At 42.2% G+C, this 21,737-nt stretch overlaps 2 protein-coding genes across 3 annotated transcripts in view; one reads left to right on the plus strand and one right to left on the minus strand.

Annotated features, from left to right (window-relative positions):
- LOC309535364 (uncharacterized protein) overlaps window positions 1-21,737 on the plus strand; it is a 123,300-nt gene that overhangs the window by 58,144 nt on the left and 43,419 nt on the right. The window contains exon 2 of the mRNA XM_082228409.1: window positions 20,988-21,113. Within this exon, the coding sequence (XP_082084535.1) occupies window positions 21,050-21,113 (64 nt within the window). The 5' untranslated portion in view covers window positions 20,988-21,049. The remainder of the gene's footprint in view (window positions 1-20,987; window positions 21,114-21,737) is intronic.
- The window catches only part of CD34 (CD34 molecule), a 138,351-nt gene that overhangs the window by 10,320 nt on the left and 106,294 nt on the right, over window positions 1-21,737 (minus strand). For both annotated transcript variants that reach the window (XM_082228380.1, XM_082228379.1), the window contains 3 exons: window positions 11,822-11,968; window positions 10,337-10,581; window positions 9,535-9,615 (listed from right to left, as the gene is read on the minus strand). In XM_082228380.1, the coding sequence (XP_082084506.1) occupies window positions 9,535-9,615; window positions 10,337-10,581; window positions 11,822-11,968 (473 nt within the window). The remainder of the gene's footprint in view (window positions 1-9,534; window positions 9,616-10,336; window positions 10,582-11,821; window positions 11,969-21,737) is intronic.

Here is a 21,737-nt window from a genome sequence, read left to right on the forward strand (position 1 = left end):
ATATTCAGCCAAGGTAAGCAGCAACAAGCTATCAGTGGTCAGAAATCTAGGGTCCCAACCATGGATCCATTTATGAAACTCTGCAATTCTCAGATGATAGCTCCATGTGTAGGCAAAAAGTTAGAAATGAGTCAGTAAATGTTCCACCAGAAACTTTTATTTAATTTATATATGGCTAGAGTACATTAAAGGGAAAGGGAAAGGGACCCCTGACCATTAGGTCCAGTTGTGGCCAACTCTGGGGTTGCGGCGCTCATCTTGCTTTATTGGCCGAGGGAGCTGGCGTACAGCTTCCGGGTCATGTGGCCAGCATGACTAAGCCGCTTCTGGCGAACCAGAGCAGCGCACGGAAACGCCGTTTATCTTTCCGCTGGAGCGGTACCTATTTATCTACTTGCACTTTGATGTGCTTTCGAACTGCTAGGTTGGCAGGAGCAGGGACCGAGCAATAAGAGCTCACCCCGTCGTGGGGATTCAAACCACCAACCTTCTGATCGACAAGTTCTAGGCTCCCGTGTGTGTGTGTGTGTGTGTGTGTGTGTGTGTGTGTGTATATATATATATATATATATATATATATATATATATATAGTATACAGGCATTAACCATTTTTTGTGTCGGGGGGTCCCTTTTCTGACCCTCACGAGCATTGGCGGAGTGCACATAAGCATGCCCCGTTCCGCCACTTTGGGTTGGCAGAGACGAGCATGTGCGTGATTGCTTGTCAATCAGATGCACGTAAAATAGTCACTGCCTGTAATATGTTTGTGTTTCTCTAACTGCTGTAAGTCACTTGAAAACAAGTCATTTGGTACCAAGCAGCTAACAAGTCTAATAAATAACAGTAGTAATAATAATGAGAGAATGTTGAAAATTCTTTGCGTATGTTTTCTAAGTGATCTTTATGGTTGTATCAAATGGTAGTCCTATTCAGAGCAGAGTTACTCATATTGTTACAAAGGTTACGCGCCACCCTCAATCTTTGTTGAGAGGTACAGTGGTACCTCAGGTTACAAATGCTTAGGGTTATAAACGCTTCAGGTTACAGACTCTGCTAACCTGGAAGTAGTACCTCGGGTTAAGAACTTTACTTCAGAATGAGAACATAAATCGCGCGGTGGCACGGTGGTAGCGGGAGGCCCCATTAGCTAACGTGGTACCTCAGGTTAAGAACAGTTTCATGTTAAGAACGGACCTCCGGAACAAATTTAGTTCTTAACCAGAGGTACTACTGTAGAAAGATTCCAGGGACTCCAGGGTTGTGTTCCCACTGGGAATTAAGATGTGGATGAGACTGTTGGGTCTTTGAGAAATATGGTTTATTAACACATAATCACAACTTGTGCAGAGAGTGCAGAGTTTACAGCATTCGCATCTCAGGAGTGTCTGGTCTTTCACAGGAGCTCAGCATTGCATTCAGAGGCTTTCTCAGTGTCACACCTCAGCCTCCCTCATGGAGTTCTCACCACTTCCTGCTTCTCCTTCCCAGAGGTCCCATGCCAAGTAACTCCTCCCCTTCTCTCTGCTTGCCCCCCCCTTCTCTCTGCTATTCCAAGCCTTTGAAGCGTCACAATTTTCCTGCAACCTATGTCATCGCTCAGTGTAAACTTGGCAACCTGCATTGGCAGAGACCCAAGGATTTCTCTATAATGGGACATCAACACCTTTTGCCATCTATCCCAGGTGATGCCTTGGCATGGAAATGGAGTTTCGCCTGTTATTTTTTCACTGGATTGGCATTTTCCCTTCAATACAGTGGAATCTTGGGTTGTGGACGTAATCCGTGACAAAGGCACGTCCGCAACCCGCAGCGTTCGCATCCTGAAGCGCCATGTCTGCGCAGGCGCCAGCATGATTTGGCACTTCTGCACATGTGCGAAGGGCAAAACCCGGAAGTAACCCGTTCCAGTACTTCCGGGTTTCCCGCGGTCCGCAAACCGAAAACATGTAACCTGAAGTGGCCGTAACATGAGGTATGACTGTACTCAAAAAATCAGTTAAATCCTACCCCTTTATTACTTTCTAACATTCACTAACTCTAGCAGTTATGGGTGCCCTTGCACCCTCAAACTCTGTAGCCCCAGATCTGTAACAATTTTAATGAGCATTGCTAGCTTAGGTTGATTAATTTCAATAGGTCTACTCCAAGTAAGACTTGGTTGGATACAACCCTTTGTTGTTGTTGTTACGCCCATATTGCAGGTGGGGAGCTGAAGTTGAGTAAGATTGGCTTGTCGGAGGCCACTGAATGAACTAGTGATAGAGGCAAAATTTTAATTCAAGACTTCCTGGTTCAGTCTTTTACCCATTATGATATAATAATCTTTGTGGTTTTCATTATTCTCCTGTCATTTTATATATATGTAACTTTATTCCCATCATGCCTTCACAGCATGGCTTGGGGCAAATGATTCCCAAGAGAACAACAAACTTAATGCTCCAAAGTGTACATCAGGGAAAACATCTGTTTTTGAAGGGATTATGTCATCTGGCAAATGCTCTTTGCCCATTTTTCCGGTTATGTTCAAGATCCAGATTTCAGTCTCCAACCAAAACATGAGATTGTTAATATTTGCCCATTATAGAGAGAACTGGAATCCACAACAAAAGATTACAGCATTTTCTTGAGATAAGGTTGGATTCATGGGAAACTTTTATTAGAACTTGGCCTATCAAATTAACTCAATTTGCACATTCTTGCCACTGGCTTTTTTATTCTGTTCTATCAACGGTTTACACTGAGCTGAATAGAATTGGTAGCAGCTAAGTGGTATTTTCTGTTGATGCATGGTTCAAACACCATCACTCACATGAATAATACTGCTTTGTTTGCACAAGTAATGTAGTTTTTGTGTGTCAAGACCATGTGACTTGGAGTAATCTGTATCACACAAACTTTACCCAAGAGAACCTCAACACATTCCCAACTGGCAGCCAGATAGTCAACTGATTTCTCCCTCAAACAATAGAAATGATACAACTGAAATAAACAACCTCCCTGGCCTGATAAATCACACTTGATCAGGCTGGGATCATTACAAATTTGATCTTGAATTTTCCAGTCCTATAAAGGTTTAAAGTGCCTGGTCCTCTATAGGACGTCATAATCCCCAGGGGTGCACAAGATTTTCTGGCCTCGGTATGCTGTGGGTTAGGCTTTCCATCTCACAAGAGATCACACATTGTTTTGTATGATTTGTTTCTTATGCATATTTATGCAAATTTGTATTCTCTTTTGCAGGTGAGGGTGGCGGGTCCTCCAAATAAATTGGAGGCCACATACAAGTAATAAGATATCTGACCAACTGATCCAATCTGATCGACATATAAAATCGCTTCCACAACTGTATCTCCATTTTAGAATATAAGCTTAGCTTGTTGAATGTCTGCCTGCAAATCCACTTGTTATAGCCCCCACCCTCAACTGCATTTCCCTTTAGAAGGGGGAAGACAGGGTGGAGGGGGGGGGACTTCATTTCTTGAGTGCAAGTCCTTCCATGGGGCTTTCTCTGACAGGGCTTCTTAGGTGAATCCTGCCCCCTCAGGGTAGCAATCACTCCTCTACCAGGGAATATGAACAGCAGCTTCAAAATGAACCAGAAAGCTCCTTCAGAATGACCCAGGCAGCCATTCTTCTGTATGCATTTCAAGAAAAACTAGAGTCACGGACACACTCACCTCAAGGAAGAACTCAAAATGACTTCAAAATGAACTAGGAAGTTCCTTCTCCATTGTCTGGAGAAGATGTTTCCTGATTCATTCCATCTGCCCTGAGGCACTCAGCTCTGAATTGTTCTATAGCACGTGCCAATCAATCATAGCTATGGCTTAACTCATTGGCTAAAAAAATCCTCCAAACTGGGAGCAGGCTTGTTTCTCAGAAAGCAGTTGGAGAGAATGGTATGTTTGGCTTTGTAACTGTCATTCTACAAGACTATAGACCAGGCACCCCCAAACTCACCCCTCCAGATGCTTTGGGACTACAACTCCCATCATCCCTAGCTAACAGGACCAGTGGTAAGGGATGATGGGAATTGCAGTCCCAAAACATCTGGAGGGTGAGTTTGGGGATGCCTGCTATAGACTTTGCTTAAAATTGAAAGGTCAAAGTCTAGCTTGGGCCCAGTACAGCAAAATACTCCCCCCCCCCACAACATGGTGGTCCTGATCTTTCTCTGGAATCAGACTCCTGCTGATATTTGTTTATAGGACTAGAACTCAGGGTCACCCCAATGGTGCTGACTGGAAAAGGTTCAGCCAACATATAATTTAGTAGTCATCACCCACATTTAACCCCAACCTACTACTACTTGAGACCCATTTCTCTCTCTCTCTCTCTCTCTCTCTCTCTCTCTCTCTCTCTCTCTCTCCACTACATATCTCCATCTTCCCTCTCCACCATGATCTGTCTTCATGCCTCCAGCTTTCTGCTTTACACTCTCTTTCCAACTTCTCTTTAAAATGTAGTTGTGACAAGAGCAAGAGGAGTAAAAATACAAATTATTAGAATCATCGCTGCCACTGTCGTTTTTAATTTGATGTTTTGTTTTTTTGTATTTGCAAATTTCATTAAAGAAAACAAATGTAGTTGTGTCCTATCTAAATTTTGATGAAACTGCAAATTATGTAATTAACTTGTGCAGCTCAATATCACAAGGCATAGCGATGGCCACTAGTTCAAGCCTGGTCTATATGCAGCTGAATTAAGTGACAGAGTAGCATTTTTCTACTTTAAGTTTACAGGGGATTGGTGTATGTGTGTGTCATTTTTTAATGCTTCCCCATGTTACAAAGGAACAAAACAGCAAACAAACAAGCAAACAAACAAACATCTTCTTTAAACAAACACTCCAGCACATCAGGAAGAAAGACTCCAGCCCAGCTGTCTCCCACTTGAAAGGATCTTTTTAGATAGGCAGGTTCCAAGCCCAAGTATCAGACCAGTTAAAATATATATGCAGCAAACTTCACGATCACTACAAATGGCTTTTTTGGGGGGGGGGCATTATTTGTCACAGAATACTTTATGCCTGGGAAAATGGAAGTTAAAATAAAACCTAGTCAAACTGTTCCCATAAACATTAGTTTGATAGGTTTGAGGAAAAACACTCCTCTGTAGTGTTTTTCCTTTGCTGTGGAAAGAACTCTTGAAAGAATGTCAGAGTTTCCTCTGTACAGAACAGAGATATAAAGCAGTTTACTGGGAAAGGGCAACAGGAAAACAGAGGAGGACCTCAGCCTATTCTATCTACGCACAACTCAGATGCAGTTATCAGTTTTCTCAGAAATAGCAGCTCAGACTAGCAATGGGCAAATCTGTCACTTTTGGTTTATCTGAGTTCCCATTTTTCCATACTTAAGTTTAGTTCTCCACATTACATCACTTTGTGAAAAACATTTTTAGAAGTCCTCATGAATCCGTTAGCATTTTAGGACAATTTCCCTCCAACATACACATTTTTGTATGCAGCTTTGCCTAATATGCACAGTTTTGTGAAACAGTTTCCCATAATATAATGTATTTGCTTATGCTATTTCTACTAATGCATGCATTTTACCCTAGTAAATGCATTTTTGCACACATAACTTGGTTGGAAAATTTCATTACAAAATTCAGAAAAGTGTGAATTTCAAAGGATGGCTGAGGGCAATGTCAATTTTTATGAATACATTAAATCTGGAACTTTTCCTAATGACATTGATTCTGCATAATATTTATTGTTTTTGATTAAAATCATTGTTAGGCCACAATAACCAGAGATGGCAAGAGCCTGTATTGACTATCGGTGATAACCTAGGGATGAGGAGGTATGTTTCCAGTTGCTGACAAAAGCAACTAGCAGTTGGTGCCTGCCTAATCTCAGGTGCCACCACAGTGAGAGTCCTTCTATGCACCACTCTGAAGTGGACATCTGCAGGCCACAGTATAGTTAATAGGGTCTACTCTACTCTTCACAGTAGTTTCAGAAGTTTGTATTCGTGTTTGTGTTGAGTATGTGTTAGGAGCACCCCTAACAGGGCATCCCTCCGGCCAGAGAGCTATTGTTGTTGTTGCATGAATGGTATAGTTTCATATGCCCATCTCTGACTTTAGAATACAGAGTTTACTCTTAAACTTTTCCATTTCCAGCTGGATAATCCAATAAATTTAGGTGGATGTTAATGTTAAAGTTACAAGAAAGGAAATTCCAACTAAACATCAGGAAGAACTTTCTGGCAGTAAGAGCTGTTTGACAGTGGAACAAACTCCCACAAGAGATAGTGTATTCTCCCTCCTTGGAGGTTTCTAAGCAGAGGTTCTATGGCCATCTGTCATGTATAATCTAGTTAGATTCCTGCACTGAAGGGGGTTGGACTAGATGACCCTTGGTGTCCCTTCCAACTCTACAATTCTATAATTTGTTGATCCCCATCTTCACCTTGTTAATTGTGCAAATTATAAAGCTCCTCGTTGACATGTATTTCATTATTAATTATCAATTAACCATCAATTTGACCATTATATGAACTCTGTGTTCTGAAACATTAGCATGAGCACATTCAGACCTATTAATTATGTTATTAAAAGCACTTAGAAGCCATAACCGGTATCAGTATCGCTAGTGATTTAAAGGTTAAGGGAATGTGCACAACTATATAAAAAGATGAGATAAATCATTTGGGGCAGAATTGGAATCTTCACTCAAAGTGCAACTTCAATACAAAGAATCAAGGCTTAGCAGCCAGATCTAATGGCAGTGCCATTAATTTCAATATATAAATTATGGCAGTATTACAGGGCTGCAATGATGCCTGACTGGCTGAAAAGGTAACACAGATATTTAGGATAAAGTTTTACATGATTATAATCAGCCCTGAAAATTTATACACCACTGAACACCAAAGCAGTACAGCAAACAGATAATAGAATTAGGGTATAGCTAGCCTGAATTTTGGGATCATGAAACAAAATGTACTGTATTACATCTACACATATGCACGCTATTCGTTTTCCTGCTGATATTTCATCCACTAGGTGGCTCCAGTACTAAACTGTAAAGTCCCTGAGGAGTTTATTTCAACAGATGTTCAGCATAGTTCTCCTTGATATGCTTCCAGTATATGTAAACAGGCATAAATTCAAGTTTGTGTGTTTGTGCTTTACAGGACAGAAGCCAATAACACAGTAAGATTAAGAATCCCATCCCAATGCCACTTTCCATTGCTACGAAGCAGCAGGAGTTTATTCCACAGCAGCTCCTTCCTCTAAAGAAGGGTGGATAAGCTGTGGCCCTACAGATGTTTTTAAACTCCAAAGCAATTATTTTACTTTGACTGCAACACCCAGGGGCCCTGGGATAAGGTGCCCTCACTGATCCACCCTCTTGGAGGACACCCACCTTGTCCTAGCCAGTCACTCCTTGTTTTCTTGCCCTTTTATTCTGGATCCACTCAGTATAACTGTGCAGAGAAGAACTCTGCATAGCAGCAGCAGCAGCAGAGAAGGACTGAAAGGCAAGGGGAGGGTGCTGTTCCACCTCTTCATTCATTACTGCAAGCACACTCAGAGAGCGAAAGTGGTGTCAGGCTTCAAGTGGACACCGAGGAACCTCTGCATTAGCTCTGTCTTCCCTGATCTTAGAAGCCATCTGAGCCTCCTTGCCCACTAAAATATGCTGGGAAGCCCTTGCTTAGATTTCCCTTAATCTTGAAGAGTCAGAATGCTTGGGAATATAGCAGACCCCTTTTTATTGTGTTCACCATACTCTGGGATAATTTATCTAGTAAGACTCAACAGCACCTTAACAAATATAAATGAAATTGTTCCTTTTAAGACTCGATTAAGGCTGCATTCCTAACACACTGATTTGGAATGGGGAATAAATCCCACTTAACTCAGTGGAATTTAGTTCTGAATACACATGGACGCAGGTGGCGCTGTGGGTAAAAGCCTCAGCGCCTAGGGCTTGCCGATCGAAAGGTCGGCGGTTCGAATCCCCGCGGCGGGGTGCGCTCCCGCTGCTCGGTCCCAGCGCCTGCCAACCTAGCAGTTCGAAAGCACCCTCGGGTGCAAGTAGATAAATAGGTACCGCTTACCAGCGGGAAGGTAAACGGCGTTCCGTGTGCTGCGCTGGCTCGCCAGATGCAGCTTGTCACGCTGGCCACGTGACCCGGAAGTGTCTCCGGACAGCGCTGGCCCCCGGCCTATAGATGTGAGATGGGCGCACAAACCCCAGAGTCTGTCAAGACTGGCCCGTTCGGGCAGGGGTACCTTTACCTTTACCTTTTACACATGGATAAGAATTAGATGTAGCGCTATTTATTTCAGAAGAAGATGTTGAGATTATTATTATTATTTAAATGACCCCCCAAAAAAATTTATTATTTGTTAGCTCACTTGAGTATAGAATGTGGGGTATAAATTTTAATTAAGAATAACGTTCACCTGTCTGTTTTTCTGCAATTGCTTTTCTGCACTCCTTAATCCTTCTCCAAAACATTCTTTGCTTTATTTCTCCTTCTCTGGACATGTGAATGAAACTTCCATCTTAAGCAGGCTTAGTTGGAGGACATCTTATTTAATATGGTGGTACTTAGTACTGAGTAAATATGCATAGGATTTCACAAGACTGCAATTCTTTGCATTCTTTGCATAGTGGCACGTATTTCAAAGTAAACATGTATAGGATTGTGTTGTAAACCATCCCCTTCTCTGCACATCCCAGCCTCCACCTTGCACCATACAGCAATCTCAACTGAGATATTTTTTTTTGGCAGAAAGTATTCTCTTTCCGACCAAAAGAAAACACTGGCAACAACTTCTAGTTTAATTATATTTTTATATGTGTTGGAAGCCACCCAGAGTAGCTGGGGCAAACCAGCCAGATGGGTGGGGTCCAAATAATAAAAGTATTATTATTATTATTATTATTATTATTATTATTATTATTATTATTGTTGTTGTTGTTGTTGTTGTTGTTGTTGTTGTTGTTGCTGTTGCTGCTGCTGCTGCTGCTGCTAAGTAACAGGGGAACACATTTCTCCCACTGTCAAACCCTCATGTTTAAGAGCCCCACCAACGGTAAAGTAAAATTTAATAAAAAGTAAGTACTTAAAAAAAAGAGGCTAAATACAGTGGCCTGGGAGATAGAAGATGGATTAAGCCAGGTGAATTAAAGGCAAGAAGATGACATTGGATTGTCTTAAAACACACACACACAAACTTTTAACTGGATTTTATCTGTTTATATTGTATCCTGTTAAGTCACAGTTAAGTTGTTTATATTGTATTCTGTTATGTCACAGATGTAAAGTTAAGTTGCTTTTTCATAAAGTGACTAACAAATAATAAGAATGGTAGTAGTAGTAGTAATGGTAAGAGAAGGAACTCAGATCACCCATGAAAAACTAAACTGCACAAATATTCATTCAAAACATAAAACAATGGAGGATGGGCACCACTTTTTCCTTTTTCCAAGTTGGGACAGGCACCAGGCTCTTCCCAAAAGCCTTTTTCCACCCTGTCAATTCTTTATGGTCTGGTTGTTACTTACACAAGAGTATTCCTCATTGATTTCCAAGCATATCACTTCAGTGGTCTTAACATTCTTGATATTGAGGCAAGTGATGTTACCCTGACAAAAAGAAAGAGAAGAAGCACTGTCATTGTGGCAGGAGGAGTGGGTACATAATCATGCTCAGCGCAGGGGTAGAGAATCTTTTTGGCCCGGAGCCTTATCTCTCTCCCCCCCCCCCATCTTGTGGGGCAACTTTGATAGCTTGGTGGGAGAAGTTGATCTGCAGTATGGTGGGAGCCCCCAGTGGGACTGGACTCTTTGCTCACCAGCTGATGAATGGACAGTTCTGTCCTGCTCTCTCCAGGGGTCTGCTTTGCCAGGGTGTTCCCCACAGGAAATGCACTGATGAAGCAGCACCCCACAGGATTGAATGCCGCTGCCCTACTCACTGGCAGGGGGGAATGGTTTTGGGGAAAAGGCCTTTCGGGCCAAATATGTACCTTCTGGTGGGCTAACATGAGCTAAGTAGCTGGAAGCTGCCCATCCTTGGGTTTAGTATTAGGAAGTTTGCATTCCACTAGAGGTGTTCCAGATGGACAAATCATCCAATCAACCCATTTTTTAAAACTGTCATCCCAGTGGAACCACCCCCATTCCAATGATTTTACTTGGAGTCTATAGAGAAACAGAATATAGAGTTGCAATTTGCAGACACTTTCCAATAGGACTGAAACAATGAATTGGTTAGTTAGTGGGATTAGCTTTGAATATAGAAATCAGATTGTCATACTATTTCATTGCACCCAAAGCAGCAATCTAAATCCTTCATACTTCTTACCATCGCACTATGGTCACCAGCTTCAGTTGCAGTAGGTGTACCGGTATTTGAAAAAGTATGCTTTGGCAGCTCTGTAGAAGTAGATGTCAGAAGTGGTGTTGAAGTTGTGTTTTGAGTTGTCTCATTTCTGGAACTGCCCTGTGTTGTAGATGCTTGCACTGTTGTATTTGAAGTGGGTTTTGTGGTGAGTGTTTCAGGGGTGGTGACATTTGTACCATTTGTTGCCTCAGTTGAAAATATTTGATCTACAAGGAAGAACACACAGACACACTTGGAATGCCTGAAAAGTTCTAAAACCAAACCATGTCTCTGCATTTACTGGAACCTGTCTTGATAAATGGCATCAGGATTGTGTCATGTCTCCAGAAGCACAGCAGATTTACTTCCGGATGACATAAATATGGGAAATAGCGCAAGGGGAAAGCGTCAAAACACTCACCATCCTAACCCCTGGGAGCACTTTGCCAATCCAACCCCACCCTGCTGCTTGAAACTAAAAGCAAAAACAATCCCCAAAGCAAAACATGGGATATAATGCCATGGCTCTCCCTTTATTTTATCTAGTTTGGCCCTGTTGTCAACTTGGCTACAGTAGGTGGGGAGGGACCAATTCACCCAAGTGCCTGGCTGATTAATAATAATAATAATAATAATAATAATAATAATAATAATAATTTTATAGATATCCCACCCATCTGGCTGGGTTTCCCCAGGCACATCTTTAAAAGCAACAACACCCCAGTTAACTTAATTAGTGCTAAAGCACTTCAAGAGTGATGCCCAATTACTGCCAATGAAATGTCACAACCCAAATTGTTTACTGCTTGTTCTGGATCAGACATACAGATTGGCCAAAATAAAGGTGGCTAGAAAAGCCATTTTTAGTAGTATTATAACAGTATAAAGTTGGCTCATTTATTTAAACAGAAGTGCACTATTTTTTATTTTTTAAAAAATATATAGCCAGGAAAGTGCTTTCGCACTAATTAATATATTGATTATAAAAACAAAAAAACACAAGGACATAAAATTTAACACTCACTAAAAGATGCACTGAAAGTGTGCTGAGTGGCTGATTCATCAAGGCAAATGTGGAAAGTATGCCTCTTAGATGGAAGAACAGTGCTGAGAATCAGCCATACTCTTGCCACCATATGCTGCACCACACCTTTCCCTTCCTCTTCTTGGTAAGCAGCCATGACCTGCAGTGTTGGGAAACTGAGAGAGCCCCACCCACGCTGCCCTACTTGGCCACTTTACTGTCCTGTCCTGTCCCATCCCACCCCCACCCTCCAATACATCAGACTTTCTCTGGTCTGAGAAAATATGAGAGAAGCACTGGGAAAACACAGGAGGACAATAATTTGATGGTGCAATTGTGTGGACATCCCATAAGAAAGGGAATAAATGATGTAGGGAGATTCCATGCTAAATGCCTACTAAAGAATCATCCTAAGTATCAAGCCAATACCAGTGCCTTTTTACCTGTTGATTTAGTAGTTGAGATGGAGAAGTTCCCAGATGGCAATTCTGTTGTGTTGCTGCTTGTCAATGGCTGTGTTGTATTGCTGGGTATTACTGCAGAACTCTCTGAAGGTGGTGCAATAGTTGATATGGCTTCATTACCAGCAGCTTAATCATATGGAAAAGTAAGGAAAAGGATTTATAGAGTCAAGTTTATTAAATTTGTGAGGTCCATGCCTTTACACAAAATACCATAAAACATTGTTAAAAGATAAACAATAAAATTATAAAAGTAAGCTAAAATTCATGCCATGCTGTCCCAGCAAGTAAACTACCCAATAAACCCCACCATTCAGGGAAGAAAATACAGCAACAAGTTAGGAGAGCAATGGGAGGGACCTCACCGTTCCATCCAGGAACCATACCCTAGTTTTCATGGCCTTCACCACAAAGACCGCTACCACGTGAGAAATCCGTGGATCAGCGTCCACCAGTAAAAACTTTACTTGGTCCTCAGAGTTGACTATTGATTTGGGAATAGTTTGCAACATCGCATCCCTGAAAGCCGAATAGATGGGACAATACAACATGTAATGTATGAGATCCTCTTTGGTTCTCATATAAGAAGGACATATACGCTGCTCTACTGGGATTTTTGCATATCTGCCTGACAGATAGGCCGTAGGAATGGTTTGAAAACGGGCCATAGTAAAAGCTCTCCGAAGAGTGGGATTGATGATATTCGCCAAGTAATTGGCGCAGATTTTGACTGCTTTCAGTCGGGGAAACCAGTGGGAGGACCCTAGGATCTGTATTTTTGTGATATCTAACAAAGCGTCTCTCTCCAGGATCCATTTCCGGACTTTGTTCGGGTTCCACAGTTTGAGGATATTAAACTCCGGTAGGGTGTATCTAACCAGGATCTCAGATAAGTTTTGGCGCCAAGTGGTGTTCTTTTGAAAAGATACAAAGGCTTGTTTGGCCAGTAAGGTGTTTGAAGTGTTTACAAGGTTGATGTAAAATTGTAGGAATCTTAAGTGGGCCCTGGCAGATACAGAGGGTAATCCAACCTCCACCGAAAAGGATTTATAGCTCAACAGCACTGTAGGTCATTGAGTCTCTGGTGGGGCTCAGAATAGAAGTGCTGCAAAGAAGGCCGCCTTGTTCCTAGCTGCATGTTCATTATTTAATGCACTGCAGGTGTGGAAAAGCCATCACAGTCCAGACACCACAGAAAGAGGTTTCTTGTCACCAAAATGGAGAGAGTTAGCATTGTCCCCAACAAAAATCAAAGTTTCCTGTGCTCCTTTTATAGTTTGGCACCACATGAAATTGAAACAGACTATTGTTATTCTAATTTATTTTATATATAGAATCATAGAATTGTAGAGTTGGAAGGGACCACAAGGGCCATCGAGTCCAACTCTCTGCAATGCAGCAATATTTTGCCCAACATGGGGCACAAACCCACGACCCTGATATTAAGAATCTCGTGCTCTACAAACTGAGTCACCCTTATGTCCATGCACATCAAACTTTACCAAGAACGGGATTGATAGGTTCCAACCCTAGGGACTTACAATCTAAAATAAACACAGGCAAACAACAGGGGTGGGGGTGGGGAGAATGGAGGCACAGGTAAAAACATACTATTGTTTCAATTACTCATACTGTGGCTTAGTTACAATAGGTTATTGACTGTTTCAAAGGCTCCCTGTAAAAAGTAGGTTTAAAAGTAGAGCTTGAAGGCAGAAAGACAGGTAGTCATTTGGTGGCATTCTGGAAGGCAGTTCCTTTTATAAGGACCCGGAAGAGAGAAAGGGCATAATCACTTCAGGGTGTTAGAGAACTCTGGATACAGTGGTGCCCCGCAAGACGAATGCCTCGCAAGACGAAAAACCCGCTAGACGAAAGGGTTTTCCGTTTTTCAATGCGCTTCGCAAGACAAATTTCCCTATGGGCTTGCTTCGCAAGACGAAAACGTCTTGCGAGTCTTGCGATTTTTTTCGCTCCCCCCCTTTTTCTAAGCCACTAAGCCGCTAATAGCCTTTTAGCCGCTAAGCCTTTAATAGCCGCTAAACCGCTAATAGCGCTAATCCGCTAATAGGGTTGCTTCGCAAGACGAAAAAACCGCTAGACGAAGAGACTCGCGGAACGGATTATTTTCGTCTTGCGAGGCACCACTGTAGTTGAAAATGATGAAGCTGGGTGGGCAAAGGTTGCAGGAAGGGATGTGATGGAATATAAGATTGAATAGATAAGAGAGGCAAAGCTATGGGGGGTTATGAAGATAAGGACAAGCAACTTGTGCAGTATCTGTAAGGAGACAGGAACCCAATGTAGAGATGGAAGGAGAAGTGTCGATGTCATACTGTCCAAGTGATGAGAGAGCTGAATAATTCCACCAGCCAAGTGGATCAAGGGAAGATGAGAGACAAGAAGTAGTCAAGGCAGGCGAGAGATGACAAGGCCAGGACTTTGCCATAATCTGTCAACATCTTAGATAAAAAAGGGCTGCCTTGTTTTTCTTTTAGGCAATTTATTAATAGTGAAACTAATTACAAACACTACTAGCAGAGGCCATTCAAACTTGACATGTTTGATAGAGACAAATGCTGTTTGCTTCCTGAAGTAAGCCTTTTTGAACTACCTTTTCTTTCAACATGAGGACCAGTTTGTCTCAGAGGCAGGGACCCCCACATCTTTTAACACAGGCAGCAAGAAAATAAGTTTAAAAACTGCTTCCTTCTCCTCCTTGTATTTTGCAAAAGCTGCATTTTTGTTCCTTTTAAAATACGACAATTCCACGTTCCAACTAGTGAATGGTGATTCTGATATATTTCAAGACTTCCTGTACTATACATTGCTTTTATAAATTCCTCAGTAATTATTTTATTATTATTTTTGTTCTATTCATTAAATTTCTATACTGCCCTTCATCCAAAGATATAAAAGACATACCATAATAACATAATAACAAGCAAAAAGAATAACCCCACCACCCAAACACAGTTTAAAAGGCTATAAGCAAAGGCCTCGGATATTTATTATTTCATTTAATATAGCAGTAGAGAAGAGAAATCAGTTAAATGCATTTTAGTTTGAATATGGGCAGTAGTTTTGAGGGGAATTTTAATTCTGTCCCCCCATACCACCATGTTCTCTCTTCAGGTCAAAAGGTTAGAACAGGAACAATAAATCAATTATTTCCCAGTGTTTCAGTAAGTTGTTTATTTATACCCACCAGCCTTATTAAAAGAACAGTCTGTTGTGCAAGAGGATACACTCTCTCTGCCAAGAATTCTGGATTATCTTAAAATTAATCTAGAACAAATATTCAGAGCCAAGCGCCTGAAACAGCATGATTGATGTATTAGATGACACTACCCAGGATGTGTGTATTTCATATGGTTGCAGGCTCACCATACCTGAGTTGGTCCAAAACCCTTCAGTGCCTTACTGGGCACATACCCTCACCTCACATCAAGGTGCATAGTACCCAAAGGCTATCAAGCTATTTTGGCATCTAAGGCAGAAAATTCCACAAGCTCCTCTCATTGGACACTAAAAATACAATTATGATAAATTAAATAATTACTGCTTTGCGGCCCTTTTGAGACACCAGAAATAATCTACCTGAGACTTATTTATAGCAGAACAAAGTTGGCACCTCTATGCTGTTTAGTGCTACCATACTTCAGCTATTGAACAAATGGAATGATACCCTTTGCTGAGCATCCTACACCATTTCAGAGTAGATTCTTTGGGCCAAACTAGATTTGACAGCAGAAGGTCCATTAGCACGTCTTCTGCAGTTGTTAAAGATGTATGTGTGTATGTATGTGTATTCTTGATGTTACTTATCAGAGGCTGAAAACAAGGCTAAGGGGTTCAGTGTGACCTTTGAGATGCTAGGCAAATAGAAACAAGACAAAAAGGGATGTTGGGATCTGAGGAAGCAGATGTGTGCAAACACTGACACAGTTGACCAAACATGACTGTTAAACCCCAGACAGTCCTTCTGAAACCTGTCTTCAAGGCTAGACAACTACACACAGGGCTTTTGGGACTAAAAACAGCCCTATAAGAACCCCACCACCCAAGAAGCAAAGAACTGTGGCAGCACCTGGCAGAGGAGGGCCAAGGAGCAATTGTTGAGTGGAAGAAGAACAGCATGCCAAAGAGATTGACCAAGATGTGGCTAGGGCCATGGGGCAGTCACCATTGACTCCAGAACTGTGTAAAGATTAAACAAATCCGACAGCAAATCAGAGGGCAACAGGGAAAGCCAAAGCAGTGTGTGCACTGCCAGAATCTCTGCCCTTGTTTATATCAGCTGTATTAAAGGTTGGCCACCTTTAATCGTGTGCTTGCATAAGTATCCTGAACCTAAGCCATTTAGGGCTTTAAAGATAATCATCAACACCTTGGATTGTGCTTGGAAGCACCACCTGGAGGCCTCCCATAAGCAAGCACCCACCTTTATTCTCGCTGCTTCATTCTGGACAATTGCAATTTCTGAAGACTCTTCAAATGGAGTCTCATGTAGAGTACATTGCAATAATCAAATCCAGATGTTTCACCTTGGCTGAAGGAGAAAGGCTTAAAGTCTCTTCTCCCAGCTATGTAACTCCTAATATGAATCAGGCCCACCTGCAGTTGCATTTTTTTCTTTTAAAAAACAGTGGGAGATCCAATCACAAATCTCTTGCCATCTCATCTAACTGCGCCCTGTAAAACAATATTATTATGTGCTACATGTTCAAGGACAAATAGACTTGCACAAAGTAACAGCTATCCTTTCCCTCAGGGCTTTCCTCCAGCAAAAATGATATGCGTAGCTAATAGGAGAATTTTCTCCAAGGACAGCTGCTGTATTTTCTTTGGGCATCAATGACTTGTCTATCATGAGACCATAAGACTCTGAGAATGGGCAATTTGTTTCAGCCTGAGTTTGGTCAAAACTAGCATAGGTATAGCCATAAATCGGCAGAAGTATCCATCGGCAAGCACAATTACAGGACCAGTGTCCTTTATTGCCATCAGGACTTATTTACACATTGTGTGAGGGATGCGGAAATGATCTACTTTTGATGAAAACTGCTGCCAAACCAGGAGAGTAGCAGAAGTGGCAGCTGCAGTAATTATTATTATTCTTTATTAAATTTGTATACTACCTTTCAAGTTTCCAGGGCAGTTCACAACATACAAATACAAAATGAGAACACAAAATACAAAATAAAACAAAAACAAGGCAATAACCCCACTCCCACAAACACATTAAAAAGGCAATAGAGTGTTAATTAGCCAAAGGCCTGATTATAGAGAAACATTTTCAACTGACACTTAAAGAAATATAATGAAGGTGCCAGGCTAGCCTCCCTGAAGAGAACATTCCACATGGGGAGCCACCACAGAAAAGGCCCATTCTTGTGTTGCCACCCTCCAGATCTATTGTGGAAGAAGAAGTGCCTCAGATGATGATCATAGGGTCCAGGTCGGTGCCGATGGGGAGATGCGGTCCTTAAGGTACTGCAGTCCTGAGCGGTTATAGGTCAAAACCAGTACTTTGAATTGGGACCAGAAACTAACTGGCAACCAGTGCAGTTGGGTCAGAATCAAACCATCCTACCTCAGTGAGCAACCTAGGTGCCAAATTCTGCACCAGCTAAAATTTCCTAATCATCTTCAGAGGCAGCCCTATGTATAATGCATTGCAGTAATCTAATCTAGAGATTACTACAGCATAGATGACAGAAGTTAGGCTTTCCCAGCCCAGATGGGGGCATAGCTGCACCACCACCTGAAGCTGATGGAAGGCACTCCATGCTACCAAGGCCATCTGAGCCTCAAGTGACAGCAACGGATTCAGAAGTACCCCCAAACTACAAGTGTAACCCCATCCAGAGCAGGCAACATCCCATCCATCTGCTCTACGGAACCACCCACTGACAGTCCCTCAGTCTTGTCTGAATTGAGCTTCAGTTTGCTGGCTCTCATCCAGTCCATTACCAAGACAAGACAACAGTTCAGCACACCTACTGCCACACCTGCAGATGTAAAGGAAAAGTAGAGCCAGGGCTTTTTTCAGATGGAATTCAGTTCCAGCACCTCTCAGGTGGGCACCATTGCCATATAACAGAATAAGGAAAGTATTCATGTTAAGTTCTGGCACCTCTTTCTCTAGAAAAATAGCACTGAATATAGCTGGGTGTAATCAGCATATTGCCGACTAAAACATTCCAAATTTTCAGATAACCCCACTCAACGATTTCATGTAGATGTAAAACAGCACAGGGGATAAAACTGAACCCCAAGGAACCCCAAATTGAAGGCTCCACAGGGCTGAAGAGCACTCCCCAAGCATCACTGTCTGGAAACGTCCATCCAAATAGGACTAGACTCACCACAGATTGGGGCCACTCACACTCAATTCGGACAGCCACTTCAGAAGGATACCATGGTCAATGGTATCGAAAGCTGCTGAGAGGCTGAGGATAATTAACAGAGACACATTTTCCCACATCCCACACATTAACAGGGACACATTTTCCCATCTCTCTCCCAACAGTGATCATCATGCAGGGTGACCATTTTCTGCACCAAAACCAGACCTACACCACATTTGAAATTGATCTAGAAAATCTGTTTCCTCCGAGAGCACCTGAATTTGATCCATGTCCACCCGCTCAATAATCTTGTCCAAGAAGGGGAGACTGGCAACTGGCCAGTAGTTAGCTAGATTTTCCAAATCCAAGGAGGGCTTCTTAGGAGTGCTTTGACAGCTGCCTCCTTCAAGCAGGCAGGGAGCACTCCTCTTGAAGGAGGCACTGGTCACTTCCCTGGCCCAGCCAGCTGTCCCCTCCCTGCTAGTTTTGATCAGCCACGAGGGGCAAGGGTCCAGAGCAAGTGGTCACCTTGACTGGTTGAAGCACCTTGTCCACATCCTCAAGCAAGCCTTACCAACTGAAACTCATCAGAAACAGCAAGACTAGAAAGTGCTCTGGACTCTCCTTCAGATTCATCTGCTGTAACAGTCAAGATCCTGGTGGATGCAAGCGATTTTATCCTCAAAATGCTTTGCAAACAACTTACAGCAAGCTCCATCAGTTTTGTCCTTCGGGTCAGACTGTAGCTTTTCACAACCTGAAAAAGTTCTGCCAGATGGCACAACGAGGATGCAATGGAGGCAGCAAAGTATGCCACAAGGTGGGCTCGATGATGAGCCCTCACCAGTATTTGGTTGCATTCGAACAGAGTTTTCCTCCACTCATGTTCAAACCGCCTCCTAACTTGTTTTCTTGCCTTAAGTTCTGGAATATACCAGGGAGCCAAGTAGGCTCCAGGAAGCAGGAAAGGGCACTCGTGTCAATGGCCCAAACCATTTGGATGTTTTAGAGTTCGGCCAGGGCTTCAACAGGAGTGCCCATCATAGATGGAAAATCCCCCAGAGTCGTCAGGAAACTCATTGGGTCCATCAGCCTCTGAGAGCAGTAATGGGACTTAGGCCTTCTATAGGAGATGTTGAAGAGAAGAAGGCCATGTTCTGCAGTGTCCTCAAGACGAGAAAAATATGCCAAGCATGTTATACTAATGCCATACTGAGACCTGGCACCCACCTCTGACTATGTTTAGTTTTACACTTTAAATAGTAGCAAGAGAACTGTATCCTGTCTTAAATAACAGAGTATAAGAAAGCCTCAAACAAAAAAGCATATTGAGGGAAAGGAACTATTTAAAATAGCTCTTGCCAATGGCACAAGTACAGTTTACAGTATTTTGTGTGAAGCAGGTCTTCAATCACAAGGGAGGCCTGTGATGTAGTGACTAAAGAAGGATCTGTGCATTCTATTCCTGACTTTGCTAAGAGAGGAGGATGAGCCTTCTATGGATGCTTGCATGCTTCCTTCTCGAAATGGTGGAAACATGTAGGGGTCAATTAGCTATCTGTCATTCACCATGGATTGAAGATAAAGAATGCAAAGGAAGCACAATACAAATGTGTGTGTGTGTGTGGGGGGGGGGGGATAATCAATTACATAGTGTTATGTACCATTTGTGGCCTGAAACCAACAGTGGATATTTATCTTATTAACTGGGATGCTTTCCTTTCCATACATGGGATAGATAAGAGAACGATGGCAATTGACACACCAGTTTCTGTTGGAATTTTCTGACATCCCCACTTGAAGGCACCCCAGAAACTGCAGGTAGCACCACACACCACTGTCACACTGGGCAGCAATGGGGGATCTTCTTATCACACAGATCCTTAAAACTTTGGACTGGTTGCCAGTGAACTACAGTACCAGGTCCATTTCAAGGCCCTTGTAGTTGTGTATAAAGCTCTGAACAAATTAGAAACCTAGTACTTGAAGGAGTGTTTCCAATACCATCAGCCCTGCTAGTTGTTTCCTCCATGAGAGCCCTGGAGGGTGGCAATATGCGAATACGACTTTTCTTTGCTGGCTCCCCACTTGTGGAATGCTCTCCCCAGGAAGCCTTGCCTGGTGCCCTCATTGCATGTCTTTAGGTGCCAGGCAAAAACATTCCCCTTCTTCCAGGCCCTCAGCTAATTAAACAATCTATGTCCTTTTAAACTGTGGGGTGTTTGTTATTATGTTTATGTTCGTTATTATGGCATGTATTTTTGTGTTTTTATATTGCAAACTGCTCTATGATCTTCAAATGAAGGGCATCACAGAAATTTACTAAATAATAATAATAATAATCAGCAGGAGTTGACTGCTGGTTGGGGCCATAGGACAGATCCCTCTCAGTGGCGCTGTCCCATTTACGGAACTTCCTCCCCTGTAAGATATAGCTAACCCTCACAGTAAACATGTTTAGGTGCATTTAAAAACTTCATCCAGGCATTTTGGATGTAAATGCCAATTCTGTAGACTCTGCTGCTGTTTCTAATGATTCCCTGATTTTTATGTTAAAGGCTTCTTTTTTTATTACTGTTTCAAAAATATTTACGTAATTGCCTTTATTGTAATTTGCCCTGTGTTTCCTAAGGAAGGAAGAACAGGATATAAGAATGATGGCATCAATAGATAAACTCCCATTCTCCCTGACCACTGGTCATGCCAGCCAAGGCTGATACGTTTTGGAGTTCAACACCATCCAGAAAACCACAAGTAAACCACCCTGTTTTGGCGTTTCCTTTGCATTGCTATTGTAGAACACTTTAACAGCAACAAACAAGGAGGATAGTCTTTCTTCCACTCTGAATCCCAAAGGAGGATGACAGCATACAACATTAAGAACAATACTGGAACAGCTGTGCACACAGCAGCCATAATTCCATGTGAGTAAAGGGAGTTCCTCGTTTATTACTTAACAGAAGCCAAAGCTGATGTAAAAAAAAAACAAAAACCAACAACTTGGAAAATTACACAGAATCAACTGAATAAATTAATTTAATTTAAATTGAATCGAACCCACGACCCTGAGAGTGCTCTACCAACTGATTTTAAGTTAATAGTAGGGTTGACAGCACTCAACGTAGACCTGTCCTGTCTATTCAGAAAAGTGTCCCATTGAGTTCAGTGGGATGTACCCACAGATAAATGGACTCAGGGTTGCAGCATAAATCAGATAAATGTCCCTTAATGCGGCTAAACTCATTGAGATGAAACCATTCGTTCCCAATCTGCTCAAGGACTGAGATCAACATCAGAAGCCATTCTCTCTCTTCTATTGCTTGGAGGTTAGGCGTGAGAGACAGGACCTTTTACGTGGTGGCATCTTTATCATGCAACATCCTTTCTGGGTAGATCCACCAGGCTTCTTCTTTCCATTCATTTAGATGGGCAGTTAAGACATACTTGTTCCACCGGGCAGGTTATAAATAAATAAATTAAATCCACCCAAATACTCAAGGTTCACAAACTGCTTTCCAACCTGATCATTATCTCTTTCATGCACTTGC

The sequence above is a fragment of the Podarcis vaucheri genome (genome assembly GCF_965113315.1).
Source record: "Podarcis vaucheri genome assembly, chromosome: 6".
NCBI classification, from domain to species: domain Eukaryota; kingdom Metazoa; phylum Chordata; class Lepidosauria; order Squamata; family Lacertidae; genus Podarcis; species Podarcis vaucheri.